General features: G+C 35.3%; 1 protein-coding gene across 1 annotated transcript in view; it reads left to right on the top strand.

Annotated features, from left to right (window-relative positions):
• rab18a (RAB18A, member RAS oncogene family) overlaps nt 1-14,111 on the top strand; it is a 36,405-nt gene that overhangs the window by 19,635 nt on the left and 2,659 nt on the right. Inside the window, exons 4-5 of the mRNA XM_052015921.1 lie at nt 9,689-9,761; nt 9,884-10,002. Coding sequence (XP_051871881.1) covers nt 9,689-9,761; nt 9,884-10,002 — 192 coding nt within the window. The remainder of the gene's footprint in view (nt 1-9,688; nt 9,762-9,883; nt 10,003-14,111) is intronic.

The raw sequence follows: 14,111 nt of genomic DNA, 5'->3' as shown, positions 1-14,111 counted from the left end.
CCACAAATAAAACATTTTAAGTTTACATGATTTGTTTTTTAATCAATAAATTAGTCCCCTTTATTTCAACCTGAATAGAATAAACTTAAAGTGTGAATTATAAGCATGAACTTAAAACAAAAACCTATAACTGCGTGAGAAAACACTTCCAAATGGTTTAAATTCAAATTAATTCCGGCTATTTATTATCGTGATGGTCACCTATAATTAGAAATAGTACTGTATGAGACATTGGGAGGGAGATCACAGATAGCTAACTTAAGAAGTAGAAACGCCAAAGAGACACATAGGCACAGAAGTCTAGCCATTAAACTGCTGCACTAATAATCCAGCGGCCCCAGTTTCTAATCCAGAGATGTTCAGATGCCACCATTACAGCTGGAGAATTTAAATTCAACTGACAGATAAGTCTAGAATAAAAGTAATAGTGAGAATGAAATTCCCAGATTATTGTAAAACCTCACGGTTCACTAATGTCTTTGTAGAGAAGGAAATCTGGTGTCTTAATTTGGTTTGACCTAACTCACAGCAATTTCTCAATTACTCTTTGAATTGGCAAAATAAGTACTTGGTTATACTGAAACTGATTAAAAAGATGAGAACACCTTCACTGCAGATTCTAGTGGTTCAAGCAGATTACAGTGCCTCAAACCAGAGGCTCACCATCACCTTTCTAAAAGGCAGTTAGGGACAGGCATTAAATACTCACCTTGTCAGTGTCTGCACTTCGTGAATAAATAATAATTTTTAAAAAAGTGACAACAAAGCAAAAAGAACTTGAAATTTCGAAAATAAAACTTGCTGAACTCCATACCTACGATGTTTGCTTAACCACAGCATTTTTATTCTTGATAAACTGATGCGGTTTAAAGTTTCCATCAGATTTCAGTTCTGTGCATTACACAAAATGACTGCACTAATTCAGTAGAATTCTGTTTTATAGTAAGTCTATATATATCTCTTTACTTATTGTCTTTAACCCTCAGTGTTCCAATCTTTGCTTATTCTTTAGTGCCTTTTTCACTTTCTTCTGCAATGTTCTTTTCCAATTCTGATCTTCAGCAATAAAACTAGTCATTAAGGGTGAGCTTAATTTTTACTTGTATTTAGCACCTCTTCAGGAGGTGCTTCATGAATTTAATAAGTGATTTTTTTTTTTTGCTAGTCCAGCTAAGATCAAGTATTAATAGTGCTGCTATTTTGGATCACCACACACAAGTAACTGAGCCAGTTCAGGAGCAAATATTTATCATAAACCCTGGGGAATATTTCTGGACTTGGGGCTTTCCCTGTCTGCATTACGTCTATTGGAGTTTGTCCAGTAAGAGAACACTATTCAACATGTATCTATTGGTGACTTCCAATTTAATTAAAAATAATAATTTATGGCTATTGTAGCACATGATACAGATTAGGCTAAAATAAAATTGAATTACTAAAATTCCATAGAGATTACCTTGGATTCTGTAGTAGCCTGATTATCCTAACAGTGCATCAGTGAAGTAGTCCCACTAGATTTTTTTTCCACAGTACGTGTGCTAGAAAGTGTTTTGCTTAGTCTATTTGCTCATAATTAGTATTTGTGAACTGAATGGCAGACCTGTATGGTCAGGAGAACATCCACTATTCAAGCCTGTAATTGAGTAATATGAACTCTTGATGACTCCAGCTGCTTTAGTCCTCCAGATTTTTTTTGGGAGGCCAAGGCTTTCAATTTCTTTCTGTAGATGTAATATTGTCTCTAATAACTGCCTTGGCCACAATTCATAGGAGAATTGGCAAAATTCCCTCCTTGTGGTTATTCTCCAAGAACATGGCAATTTGATTTGTAATGTGAAACAAGAATCTGGTTATCCAAAAGGGAGCTGTTGAAGCATGACTTAAGCTGTCTGGCAGAACATCCCTGGATAGGGTAAAGGGCATTGTGATCTGATCATACAATTGACCTAATTTCACATTGCAACAACTTGTGGACAGTGAGCGAACTATGGTGAAGAATGATTGGTTCAGAAGTATGAGTTAGATATGACTTAACAGAGATTATCTCATTATACTTGAATATAGACAAAGTACCTAGCTGTGTTAAATAGCCTTGCACCTTTTTGCAAAGAGCTATTTAGCTGGTTGGTAAATTAGCTAGTGGGGTATTGAGAGTGCAATTAGTATTTCTTGCAGGCACGTGGGCCAAAGCCAGGAAAATGACTATGCTAAAAGTTTAAAGTTTGACCGTAAATGCTGACAACTCAATTATTTGGCTTTCTGGGTAGATAACATAGACTTCCATCAGCCAGTACCCTTCCCAGAGGAGGAAAGGTTATCCACTCTTCAGAGTTTCTAACATACATCAATGAGATGGATCTCTTGTGAGAAGATTAGGATCTGCCTTTTTTAAAAGGACATTACTTATGTTTGCACCTGGGGAAGATGGTTCTCTCTATATTGGGGAAAGTTTGATTTGTTGCTTAAGGGCAATTAAACAGGACTGATCTAAAAACACGAGTCAAGCACAGTGCCACAGCCAAGTATCATTTGTAGATCATAAAATAATTTCTTTAGGGACTAACATAATTCAAAGTTAGTAGTACATGTGATATTTTTATAATGACATCCAGTTGTGCAAGAGAGCCTGCTGTCCATTTCTTGAACTTAAGTTGTATGCTTGAAGGCTTTATCTCTTCCAACATCTTGGTATGAGTCAGAATTACAACTACCAATTACCAAAACTATAAAGCCATTCGGCCTCTGAGTTGTCTAGTCATTCCGTTAGATAATGGATGATCTAACCTTAATTCAATGTATTCACCTCTGCCTCATATCCCTTGATTTTCTAAACCAACAAGAAGTTAGTAAATAAAAATGATGGTTCTGATGCTTCAATATTCTCTCTCAGTTCACACAGAATTAAATCTGTAAAAATCCATAGACCCATTGTTGTAAATCACATTCAAAGTATTGAGATTTTCTGAGAAATTCTAGGAAGTAATTATTCATAGCTCAACACTTTTTGATTAAGAATCTTGCATGCATTTAAAACAGATAACGAATACATTGGCAGTCTTAATCTAATTCACCAGGTACAATTAGAAACATGATTTAGCTGCATTCATTTTATGGTTTTGTCCTGTTTGAAATATTTTTCTTACTTTCAGGATTGTGATTAAATGTCAGCAAAATGTGGGGAATTTAAAGTTTCTTTTTAATCATTTATGGGAAAGTCAACAACAACAACGATAAGCAAATGGCTACATTTCAAACCCTACCAGTTTCGTTAAGTGGCTACAAAAAATCCTGGTAGCATTAGATCTTGGTGACCCTTTTGACTTGTTCATTATCGCATAGTCTTGTAAGGTCACAATAATATTGTGACACGGAGTACAGCAGTTCAGTCTGTGATACTCATCATCAGTATCATCTTTGCAGTGAAATTCTAGGTCTTTGTTTTTAACATGAATTGATGAGCTTTAATCTCTCATGTTTTCTAAAATGGGTTTATGCCCCCACTTTATTGATTTAATGTTAATATGCCATGGGTTTATTTGCTACTATGCTGATTTTCCCCCCTCCAAAGAAATATTTTTGTTTGTACGTAGAGCACAGAAAATCATTCAAATGTTTTATTTATTAGATTAAACTATGGCTGAATCTGCATCAGAATGCATGATAGGTTTTCCTTTCCTTCTGCCAATTTTCCCTTTTCCCTGTTCTCTGAAAGTATTGAATATTAGGGGAAAATGGTTCCATGGACACCAATACCTCACCTTTTAAGTTGGGATCAATTTACTCCAGACGTAATTTTACATACTAAACTGTAAAGAATTTTAATGCTTGATGTGGTCTGTTGTGAAGCTTGAAATCACTTGTGTATGTAAACATAAAACTCTAAACTTAATCTATTGGAACAACTATTTTCTATAATTCATGCCATTTTCGTCTTTTTGGCAAGAGATGTAACTTTTTTGTGTTGAGCTTTCCCTGATGTCTTTAATTGAGTTTGACAAGTCCATACAAAATCATTTGTGTAATTCCAACAAGCAGTTGTTGAGAGGTCACAATCAGCAATAATAATTCACATCTGTAAACACTGAATCTGCGCCATAAGTGTAAAAGATTGTTGATGCATCAGCTGCAGTATGAATTTTTAGCACAGCAGTAAGTATAAATTTTTAGATTATATGGTTACAGTACATTTCAAGTTTAGTATTCAATATCACTTGTGTAGACCACTCAATAACTGCTCATGCATTTTGTATTTAGAAACTTTTCAACTTATCACACATGATATATTTAGCATCTTTAAAGACATCTGAAGAACTGCATTAGTTGCGTAGAAACTAATGACTGCCAAAACTAGTGATTTTTGATTACAAGTTATTTGTGGTTTTATAGTATATGAAGTGAAGTGCATCTTTTTTTTTAAAAAAAAGCTAAAAGATGAATTAAATCCTGTGTCTCAGATATATTAAAAAAATTATTTAAAAAAAACAGCAAATTAAAATATTTTTTAATTTGGCCTAGAAAATAATGCCCTCATTTAGTTAAAATGCTATTTGCAGTTATAATGATTAAAAGCTTCATGTACCTTTTTTAGTATATCTACATATTGAACAAGCTGGTAAACTATTGGAACTTTGCAACAACAGGAAGAAAACACTAAAGTAGGATTTTATTTGTATCGCATGCAGGCTGCCCCCTTAAATTGTAGACAATCCCGATCTTAGCTGTAACCGATGGAATTCCTTCCCCAACAGCACTGCAGAAATTCCTTCACCAGAACAGCAGTCACTCAGTAGGTCAGTTCATCATCACCTTCTCAAAGACAATTGAGGAAGGGAATAATGTCGGCCTTGCTAGTGACATCGACATCCTGTATATTTTTGAAACAAAATCTTAAATTCAGTCTTTTGAGAAGTAGTTCCAAGTTAGCTTTTAACTTGGCTCTCCAAGTATAATTCCTTATTCTCTGAATTTTCGAAATGTTTTCTTCATCCAGCTGGTGTTTCTTTTTATTCATGGCTCAGAAGTTAATAGAAGCATTAACATTAAAAAATATGGATTGCACATGCACTCACGACTTGCATGCTAAGGCCTGGTGCCTTTATAATTAAAAAATTGCACATCCCCAAAAGCTGCTTGCCACCTACAAAGCACAAATCAGTTTGATGGTATATTCTCCATTGCCTGGATAGAAGCTATGATAGAATGCTACCATTCAGGGAAAACCAGTTTGCTTAATTGGCACCCAATCCATTGGCTTAACTATCCATACTGTCCACCATTGGCATACCTTGAATATAATATGTTGAAGCTTCTTCAATGGCCCTTCCTAATTACTGCCACCAAAAAGGACAAGGGTAGCAGGAATATCAGAGCACTATTACGAATCCTAGACATCTCTCTGTAATAACTCTGTGGGAATACTTCACCATACCCGCTGCAGTAATCAATGAAGAAGGTTTACTGCTATCTGCCAGTAGGGATGTTCAATCAACGCTGTTCTACCCATGATTTTAAAGAACAAACTCCAGGATGGGCGTAGGCTAGATAACTTGGCTGGAGAAAAAAAAGCAAGGAAAAATACAATGTGCCCAGTGTCTGGTAATATTCTTTGGCTATGCAGTGCTTAAAGGGTCCTTCAGGTATCATCCTCAAGTTCACACACGAAATTACTTTGATCCTTGGATATGTATTCCCAGAGAGTGTACAAGTTATTGAAGTAGATTGGATGGTAGGCCCTAATAGAGTGCTGCTTTTAATAAAAAGGTCAGAGCCATGCCATGCCAACTAGTGGCTCACGTACTTAGCAGTTCACATAGATCTGGGATTGTTCCTAATTAGAACTTGATGATTTGTCTGTCAGGTTTGGTAGCAGCTTTACCAGTTTTCTAAGAATAAGTCTACATCAATCTCTATGATATAATATATCTGAAATTTTAACATTCATTGTATCAGTAAGATTGAGGCAAAACACTTGCCTCTATCATTTCATCAGGAGAGGTTGTGAATTAATGTCTCAGTGCCCCAACTTGTCTTCACTGTTTCTTCATCATTAATGTGCTTAGAAGTGTTTTCCATTTTTGTTTCTTCAAAAACTTACCAAAAAATTGTTTTTTTTTTCTACTTCTGTCAGAACATGTAAGCTAAATTTCCAACCTCACGGTTGCGTGCATTCAATACATGCAACTGAATAACAACAACACAAAATCAAATATGGGGGAAAAAAAAGCAGGAAAAGACTTGACTAATCTATCGAGAATGGTTCTGTAATCCACTCTTGTAATATAATTTTACCTTTGAGGTTGAGTATTAACTCTTTCTCTTGAAGCAGAATTTAATTTATTTTATAGATACTGGAGTGAAAGGGAGGCTATTGAAGCATAAGTGTGGAACTGAGAGAATTTCTTTATGATGTGACAAAATTTATTTTTGATTTCAAGTTCATGGAGAATATTTAAATGGAAATTGTGAGATTGAGTCCCAATTAAATTACCTCGCTGCCCTATGTGATTTTTAAAATGCCAAAAGAAGGGAATCTTGATGTCATTAGTAGATCCACACTAGACGTTCACTGATTGCCATCTGTGACACTTTATTGTATCAAATGTATGATGCCTGAGCAGGGAAGATTTAAGGTGAACATAGTATTGACTTTTACCACTAAAGTGCATCCAGATTAGGATCTGGTATGGACCCAGATGCAGATCTGCAGAACTATTGGTGGGGTCCTCATTAAAGTCATCAGGGCTTTTTACTGTGCAGAAAACTAAAAATGGGAGAATCACTGAAAGTGTAAGGAAACACAAATTAATAATGTTTTTCTTTTGGCCCAGTTAAGCAGTTTAGATATCTTGGAGCTAGGGCAATACTATGTATTGAAAATTTCTCCACCTTTTGAATCGTCCAGATAAATTCAAGAATGATTTGTTTTAGATAAGGAGCTTTTCCCAGACTAAGTAAAGAATACAATGACATAATTGAAGCAGTTACCTTGTGTCAAAAGCCATCCTTATTAAATCTTTGATTATGAGAATTATGTGACTGGTGAAATGAGTTATATGGACAAATTAGAATCATGCCATTGTTCTGGCATACAAGAAGGCCATTTGAGATTATGCTGTCTATTTTTAGGACAATTTAGTTTGTCCCATTCCCTACTTTCCCTGTAAATACATAAATTATTTTGCAAGTGCCTATTCATTTTCCCTTTTGAAATAACATATTTATTCTACTTCCACTCCTTTATAGGCGGTGCCACATCATAACAATACTTAATGCAAAAAAACAATTTCTTCACATTGTTCTTGCCCCTGTCCCCTCCCCACCATATCTAGACCCCTTGCCTATGAACCTTTTGACTAGGTGTTCTCTACTCCTTTCTATAAAATTAATATACACTTGGAAATACAAAGGCCAGGGCGATCAAGCAAGGCATAAGTATATCAAAAGAAATAGTTTTTCACAGCTATGGATTTACAAAATGATTGTTTTTATTTTATTTATCTCCTCTGAATATTGCTAAATCTGGCTATATTTGCTGAATTCTACTTGAATATTAAGGACTGGTTGGAATTAAGGACATATGAAATAGCTTAGCTATAATGATTGCCCTGCTACCAAGACTGTCTTAATATTTATAAATCTTTTTTCATATTCTGGAACCACATGGATTACTGTCGTGAATCTTTTATTCTCTGAATTGTAGGGAGTCCAGAGATTTCATTCCTATCCGTCCTTTCTTGGGTTTAAAGGCTTTTTGTTCTTGCAAGTAAAATTCTTGGTTTAGCATATCATGTGTGCATATCATTCTAGTCATTTTTGTTAAACTTCTGGATCATTTCCTTCCTCAGTTTTCCATGATTTTTTTTTAAATGCCATCTTTATCATTGCAGCTCATTTGATAAAAATCAGTTTGGAATTACAATCGGGGCATATTTATAATGCCGCTGGCTCCTTGGATGAGTTAACTCTTAAGATATGATTTAAGAATTTTTGATTTTGTTTTGGCCAGATTTTGTCCACAATATTCAAATACTTTCGATGTTGAGGATTTTGGCCATAGGGGGGCGCTTACAGCTAAGTTTGAGATTTGTTGCTCCTCTGGCTGATTTGAAATCCTCATGCTATTAGTGCCATGACCAGTGAAAACCATTGGGTTTTATGACAGTGGATTTTATAGATGATAAGTGAGAAGGTCTTCAGTTTGTGAAGCATACACAATCAGTTTATTTTATGGCACACTTCGGTACTTAATCAGATGTTACTTATCAGAACTTTCCACATTGTAGTAGCTGTTGTGATTTTTCCCTACTTAGCCCACACCCTGAATGCAGGAATGATTTTGCTAAACAGTTTTTCAACATCATAATCTATTTCAGGCACTTATAGTTTCCACGTTAAAATGTCTGTTATGTCATGTAAGCACTTAAAATTGGCATTCTCTACTTGTCATTTACTTGATGAATCTGGTTAAATGGGGGCAGCTTCTAAAATATGGCAAGAAATGCTTTCAAGTAATGAGATCATGAATTTTAAAGAAATCAAAACATTAAATGAAGCATGCAAGCAAAATTTTCTGCCGTGGAATAACTGGTGAATTTGTCTACCTACAAGAAATGATTTTTCAAACAATGCATAATCCCCCCATTTTGATTTGCATCTGCAATTTTAAAAATGTATATTTAAAATGTTTTTTTTAAAGTGGCGGGGGGAACTGCTTTATATTTAGTATACTGAGGAAGTTCTGATTTCATGCATATTTGTTAAGTGGTGAGAGATTGAATGGTGTTGTTCAAAAGAATCTAGGTGTTCTTCCGCACAAATCAATGAAGGCCAATTTGCAGATGCAGCAAGTGATTAAGGGGGCAAATGGTATGTTGGCTTTGATTACAAGATTACTTGTAGATTACTGGAATAAGGAAGACTTATTACAATTGTAAAGGGTCTTGGTGGGACCCCACCTGGAGTATTAAGTACCATTTGGTCTCCATACCTAACAAAAGATGTAATTGCCATTGAGGGAGTACAGTGGACATTCGCTAGTTTTATGAGAAAAGATTGAATGGACCGGCACTGTTCATTGGAGTTTAGAAGAATGAGACATCTCATTGAACATACAAAATTTTTAAAGGCTAGATGCAGGGAAAATGTGTCCCCAGCTGAAGAGTTGAGGAATGGGGGCACAGTTTGAAAATAAATTGGCTGTTGAGGACTGAGAAGAGAAATTTCTTCACTTAAGAGGGTGGTGAACCCATGAGGCTGTGGATGTTTAATTGTTCATTTCAAAAATCTAATGATGTTTTAACATTTTAAGGGAATCAAGAGCTATGGTGATAGTGCTGGAAATTGGTGCCGAGCTGGAAGATAAGCCACGATCAATGAATTGTGGAGCAGGCTCAAAGGGCTGGATGGCCTACTCCTGTTTCATATATTCTTAAATTCAATTTAATGGGTAAAATATAAAAGTGAGATCTTGTGCCCTCTGCATTGAAAGAAAATTTTAAGTGGCTAAAACAGATTAACGACGTTCTTTTCCAGACATCCAGCTGTATACCTAAGTGTATGCAGCATTTCATAACACCAATACAGTAAACCATATATGAAAAATGACATAACTAGGCAATAAATACAATCATTCTTTACACACACTCATTCAAACTGCCTCTGAATAAATTTTATTGTTTATTGCTTTCAGGATACTGCTGGACAGGAGCGGTTCAGGACCTTGACTCCTAGCTATTATCGTGGAGCACAAGGTGTCATCCTGGGTAAAATTATTTGTGCTATCTAAAGTCCAATCCGTGCACTTTGACTTACAATTTCTTCGTCTTCAGTGTTAAATTAAATGTATTTGTAAGTTTGGATTTTTTTTTCATTTTTTTCATTTCAGTGTATGATGTGACCAGAAGAGAGACCTTTATACGGCTAGAAAATTGGTTGAATGAATTGGAGACGTATTGCACAAGGAATGATATTGTGAAAATGTTAGTTGGAAACAAAATTGATAAAGTAAGTGATATAATGAAGTTGCATGCTTGTTGTGATTATTAATGTATTACAGGTTTATCACACCGATAGTAATAGAGGATTAATATTTTTGAAGCATCCAATGGAGAATGCTTTGATGATGTTGTCGCAAATGGTGTGGTTTAATTATTTTTTTCTTCCATCTGTGGACTTGTCCATTTATATGTATGTAACCTTATTCAGTCCTACATTCCATAGGTTCCTCCATTCCACCAATTGCAGCTCATTTTCCTTCATCCTACCATTGACCACTATGCACCCATTATTCAGTAGCTTGATTACAATCCCTGCCAGAGAGTAATATTTTTTTGTGAGGGAGATGACTAACTGAGTTTGGTGTGAATATATATAGAGCTAATGAACATGCTAGACGGTGACTTGAATGGTAAGTGAGGAACTCTGGAAGTCTGAAGTATGGTTGTTACCCAAGTCCTTGCTACTTAAACATCATCTTCTCCAGCAGGTCAAAGATGTAGTGGGAGGTGCTCACCATGTCATGGCTTCCGCTCCCACTATCTTCCACCTCTGTGATTCATAGCTTTGCTCGGGGCCTAGTTCTATATCAGTCTAATTGAGGGAGAGGAGGATGAATGTGTAGCAATGATGTAGATATTCTTCAGTTAGTAGACTTCCCCCCTCCCCTCCCCCCCCCAGTTTCACAGAGTCACAGCTCAGGTACTGTGCAAACTACAGAAGTGATGCTACAGTGCATCTCTTAAGTCTCCAGCTGTTGCGGGTCAGAGTTCAGCACTCTAGCATAGACAGTAGTGGGGTTGGATAATTATTGGTTACATGTAATTAATATTGAATTACTTGGTTAAAACTGATACACAACACGTTGTCTGTAAAGCATTATTTTAAGCTGTCGTTTTTATTTATTAAGCCATAGGTTTTTAAAGAAGTGTTGATTTGTGAAAATTGTACATTATAAAATAATATATCAATAGCTCTACTTAAAATTAAATGGACTATGACCTCACGATCTACCTTGTGACCTTGCACCTTATTGCACTGCACTTTCTCTGTAGCTGTGACACGTTACTCTGTACTGTTATTTTTTACCTGTACTACATCAATGCACTCTGTACTAACCCAATGTAACTGCACTGTGTAATGAATTGACCTGTATGATCGGTATGCAAGACAGGTTTTTCACTGTACCTAGGTATAAGTGACAATAATAAACCAATACCAATACTTTGTATTTACAAAGTTATTTTATCTCATCTATTTCAGGCTGATGAGCTTTCATCATAACCATGAAAGGCCATCAGTTCTGATAAAACTTGAAATGTGGGCTACCCGTATTTATTGCCTGACCTGCTGAGCATTTCCAACATTCTTCTTTTTACCTCAAGTACCCTTTCCATTGTAGAATTGGAATATATTTCTTGTAGTTCCTTGCTCCTCTGTTCTCAATCAACAATTGGTTGGCCTTTAGTGTAAATTTACTTGTATTTAAGTTGGATCAAAAGTAGAATTTTAATTTAATTCTTAGTTTGTTTTAAGACACCTCCCCATATTGTGCTTTTACCAGAATGCTGTAAGCCAAGACACTAGATGGTGCAGAGTACATTAGAGTGCAATTTGTGTGCAAGGAAGAATACTGAATTTTGCTTGTGAACTGGCTGTCAGTGAACAGAGGGATTTTCATGTCCAGATGATCCACTACAGTTTGTGGCATATCTGTATACATCAAACCTGTTCAAAGTTTCTTTCCAGTGTTCTAGACTTCATGTCTTTTATTGTGAGGTAAATGAAACAATCAAAACCTTGCTATTGTATTTAGTTTTTTATATTGATTTTCCCCTGCTATTGTTTTGCTTTGTCTAACATACATTGTACAAAATTTGTTGATTTCATAAAATTCTAGCTGATAATTTGGGATTGCCTTTGTGAGCATAACTACGCCCTGTACTTCAGAAAAGATTTATTGACCTTGAAGTGAGCACAGTGCAGATTGACCAGAATGGTACCAAGAACTGAAAAGTTAAACTACAAGGAGAAATTAACAGACCAGGATTGTATTCCCTGGAATTTAAAGGGCTAATAGAGGATTTGATGGAAGTTTTCACATGTTGAATGCAACTAGAAGCTTTTTCCACGAATTGGAAAATACGGGTCTGATTTCCCGTTGCCAGCATGATTGTAATTTTTTAAAATATAAGTTTGATGGATCTTTTTGATAACCAAAATTATTAAAGGGTACTGAGGAAGGGTTGGTAAATGGAGTTGGGTCAAAGATCAACCATAATTTCATTTAATGGCTGAACAGTTTCAAGGGGATAATAGACTTCATCAATTTCTATACTGCTAAATCTCTATAATTTGAAAAACCTAATGGATACTTTTCAAATCCTAAACTTAATTTGCTATGAAACCTGATAGAAAAATATTCTGATGTTAACCTAACGAAATATTCATGCTTGCTGATGGGTGTATTTTCAAAAATTTTTAAATGTAGTGATGAAAACAAAATTCCAATAACCTCCAGCTTTTAGAGTTTTTCTTTAAATATAAACATTTTAACAAATTAAACTTTTATTTAAAGAGATACTTGGATTGTCAAAGTGATGGATTTTGGATCAGAAGGCAGGAGAAGGAAAAATTGGTGGAGTGATTGAATATTAATAATGAAATACTGGAAATACTCAATAGGGTAGTATCCGTGTAGCAAGAAATACAGTTATCATTTCAGGTTGATAATCTATTATTGTGATGTGGTGTTAAATTTTATTAATCCCTTCCAAGAGATCACGAGGTGTGTGTTTCAAATGTTTGCTTTTTCATCTTGTCTAACTGGAAAATATTTCCATTCTGGCTAATTCTTCAGCCTTACTGGGACCATTGGTTTGTAGAGGTGCATTCTTTTTATTTTAAATGAAGTACAGCAACTTGTAAGATTATCACTTTATCCATCTGGTCCAAACTACTCTCAAATGGGTTAGCCCAATAAATTTGAAATGCTGTAAGTACACAGATATGCCTGTTAGAATAGATAAGCTAGCATTTTGAATAGCAGTCTGTTTTAAACTTTTAATGTTTATAAATCTTATTTCAGATTTCCATCACTTTATTCAATTTAGTAGTGTGTTGTATAGTAATTGTTTCTCACAAACCATTATACAACAAGCATACGTACTTATAAAAGTAGCTCCTACAAGGGTCATCCGAAGATTTTCATCTGACTACCTTACTTGAAATGAAAGTGTCCCTTAAATTGAGTTTTTGTAGTACATACTTCAGTCCAAGTTCAAGCAGCAGTGATCTCATGAACATTTACAATTGTATTTTAAAAGAAGTATTTTTCTCCCAGCATATAACTGCAACTGCAGGGTTATCAATCCTTTGTAGGTCGGCAGTTACCATGAAGGATTATGAATTAAATGTATCTTACAGCAATCTTTTAAATGCAAATTATTTTTCCCAAATGCTTAGCCGAAGGCTTGAGGAGTAGCATAATATCAGTCTTCAATGTATGAAACTCGCATAGTGGTCATTGACAGTTGCATTTCTTTCACAGAAAATCTCTGGATCATTTAGCATTTATTTCTTACTCTGAAATTCTTTGATTTTCAGTTTAAGATGTTGTTGGCGACACTTGCGGGCTGCCCCTAGAACACTCTACGCAAAAAATGTGTTTCACTCTATGTTTTGATGTACATGTGACTAATAAAGATATCTTATTAGGTAATATTTTATAAACTTAACATCTCACTCTTCAAAGTGGTATAGGAATTTTGTGCATTGTCCTGGTACACCAATTTCAATATTATATCTGCAGACTATTGAGGTCCCTCTCTTCCTCAATACAGAGGATCCTACCATTCATGGTGTATGTCCTAGCCTCATTAGTACTCCAAAAATGCTTCACCTCCCATTCGTCTGGATTAAACTCCATCTGCCACTTCTCAGCCGGTTTCACCAACACATCAATATCACCCTATGGCCTAAATCCACCAGTCTTTGTTCAGTTCTTGCCTTAGTTTATCATTCTCTTTGGAATATTTTCCATGTTAATCGAGCAACAAAAGCTGTTAATGGTCAACAACTTTCATTTCACTTTACAAAGAGATGAATCTTCAACCTTC

Source organism: Pristis pectinata, chromosome 5 (assembly GCF_009764475.1).
Source record: "Pristis pectinata isolate sPriPec2 chromosome 5, sPriPec2.1.pri, whole genome shotgun sequence".
In the NCBI taxonomy this organism is placed as follows: Eukaryota; Metazoa; Chordata; class Chondrichthyes; order Rhinopristiformes; family Pristidae; genus Pristis; species Pristis pectinata.
The sequence above is the reverse complement of the archived record's forward strand: the minus strand, read 5'-3'. Positions and strand labels throughout refer to the sequence as shown.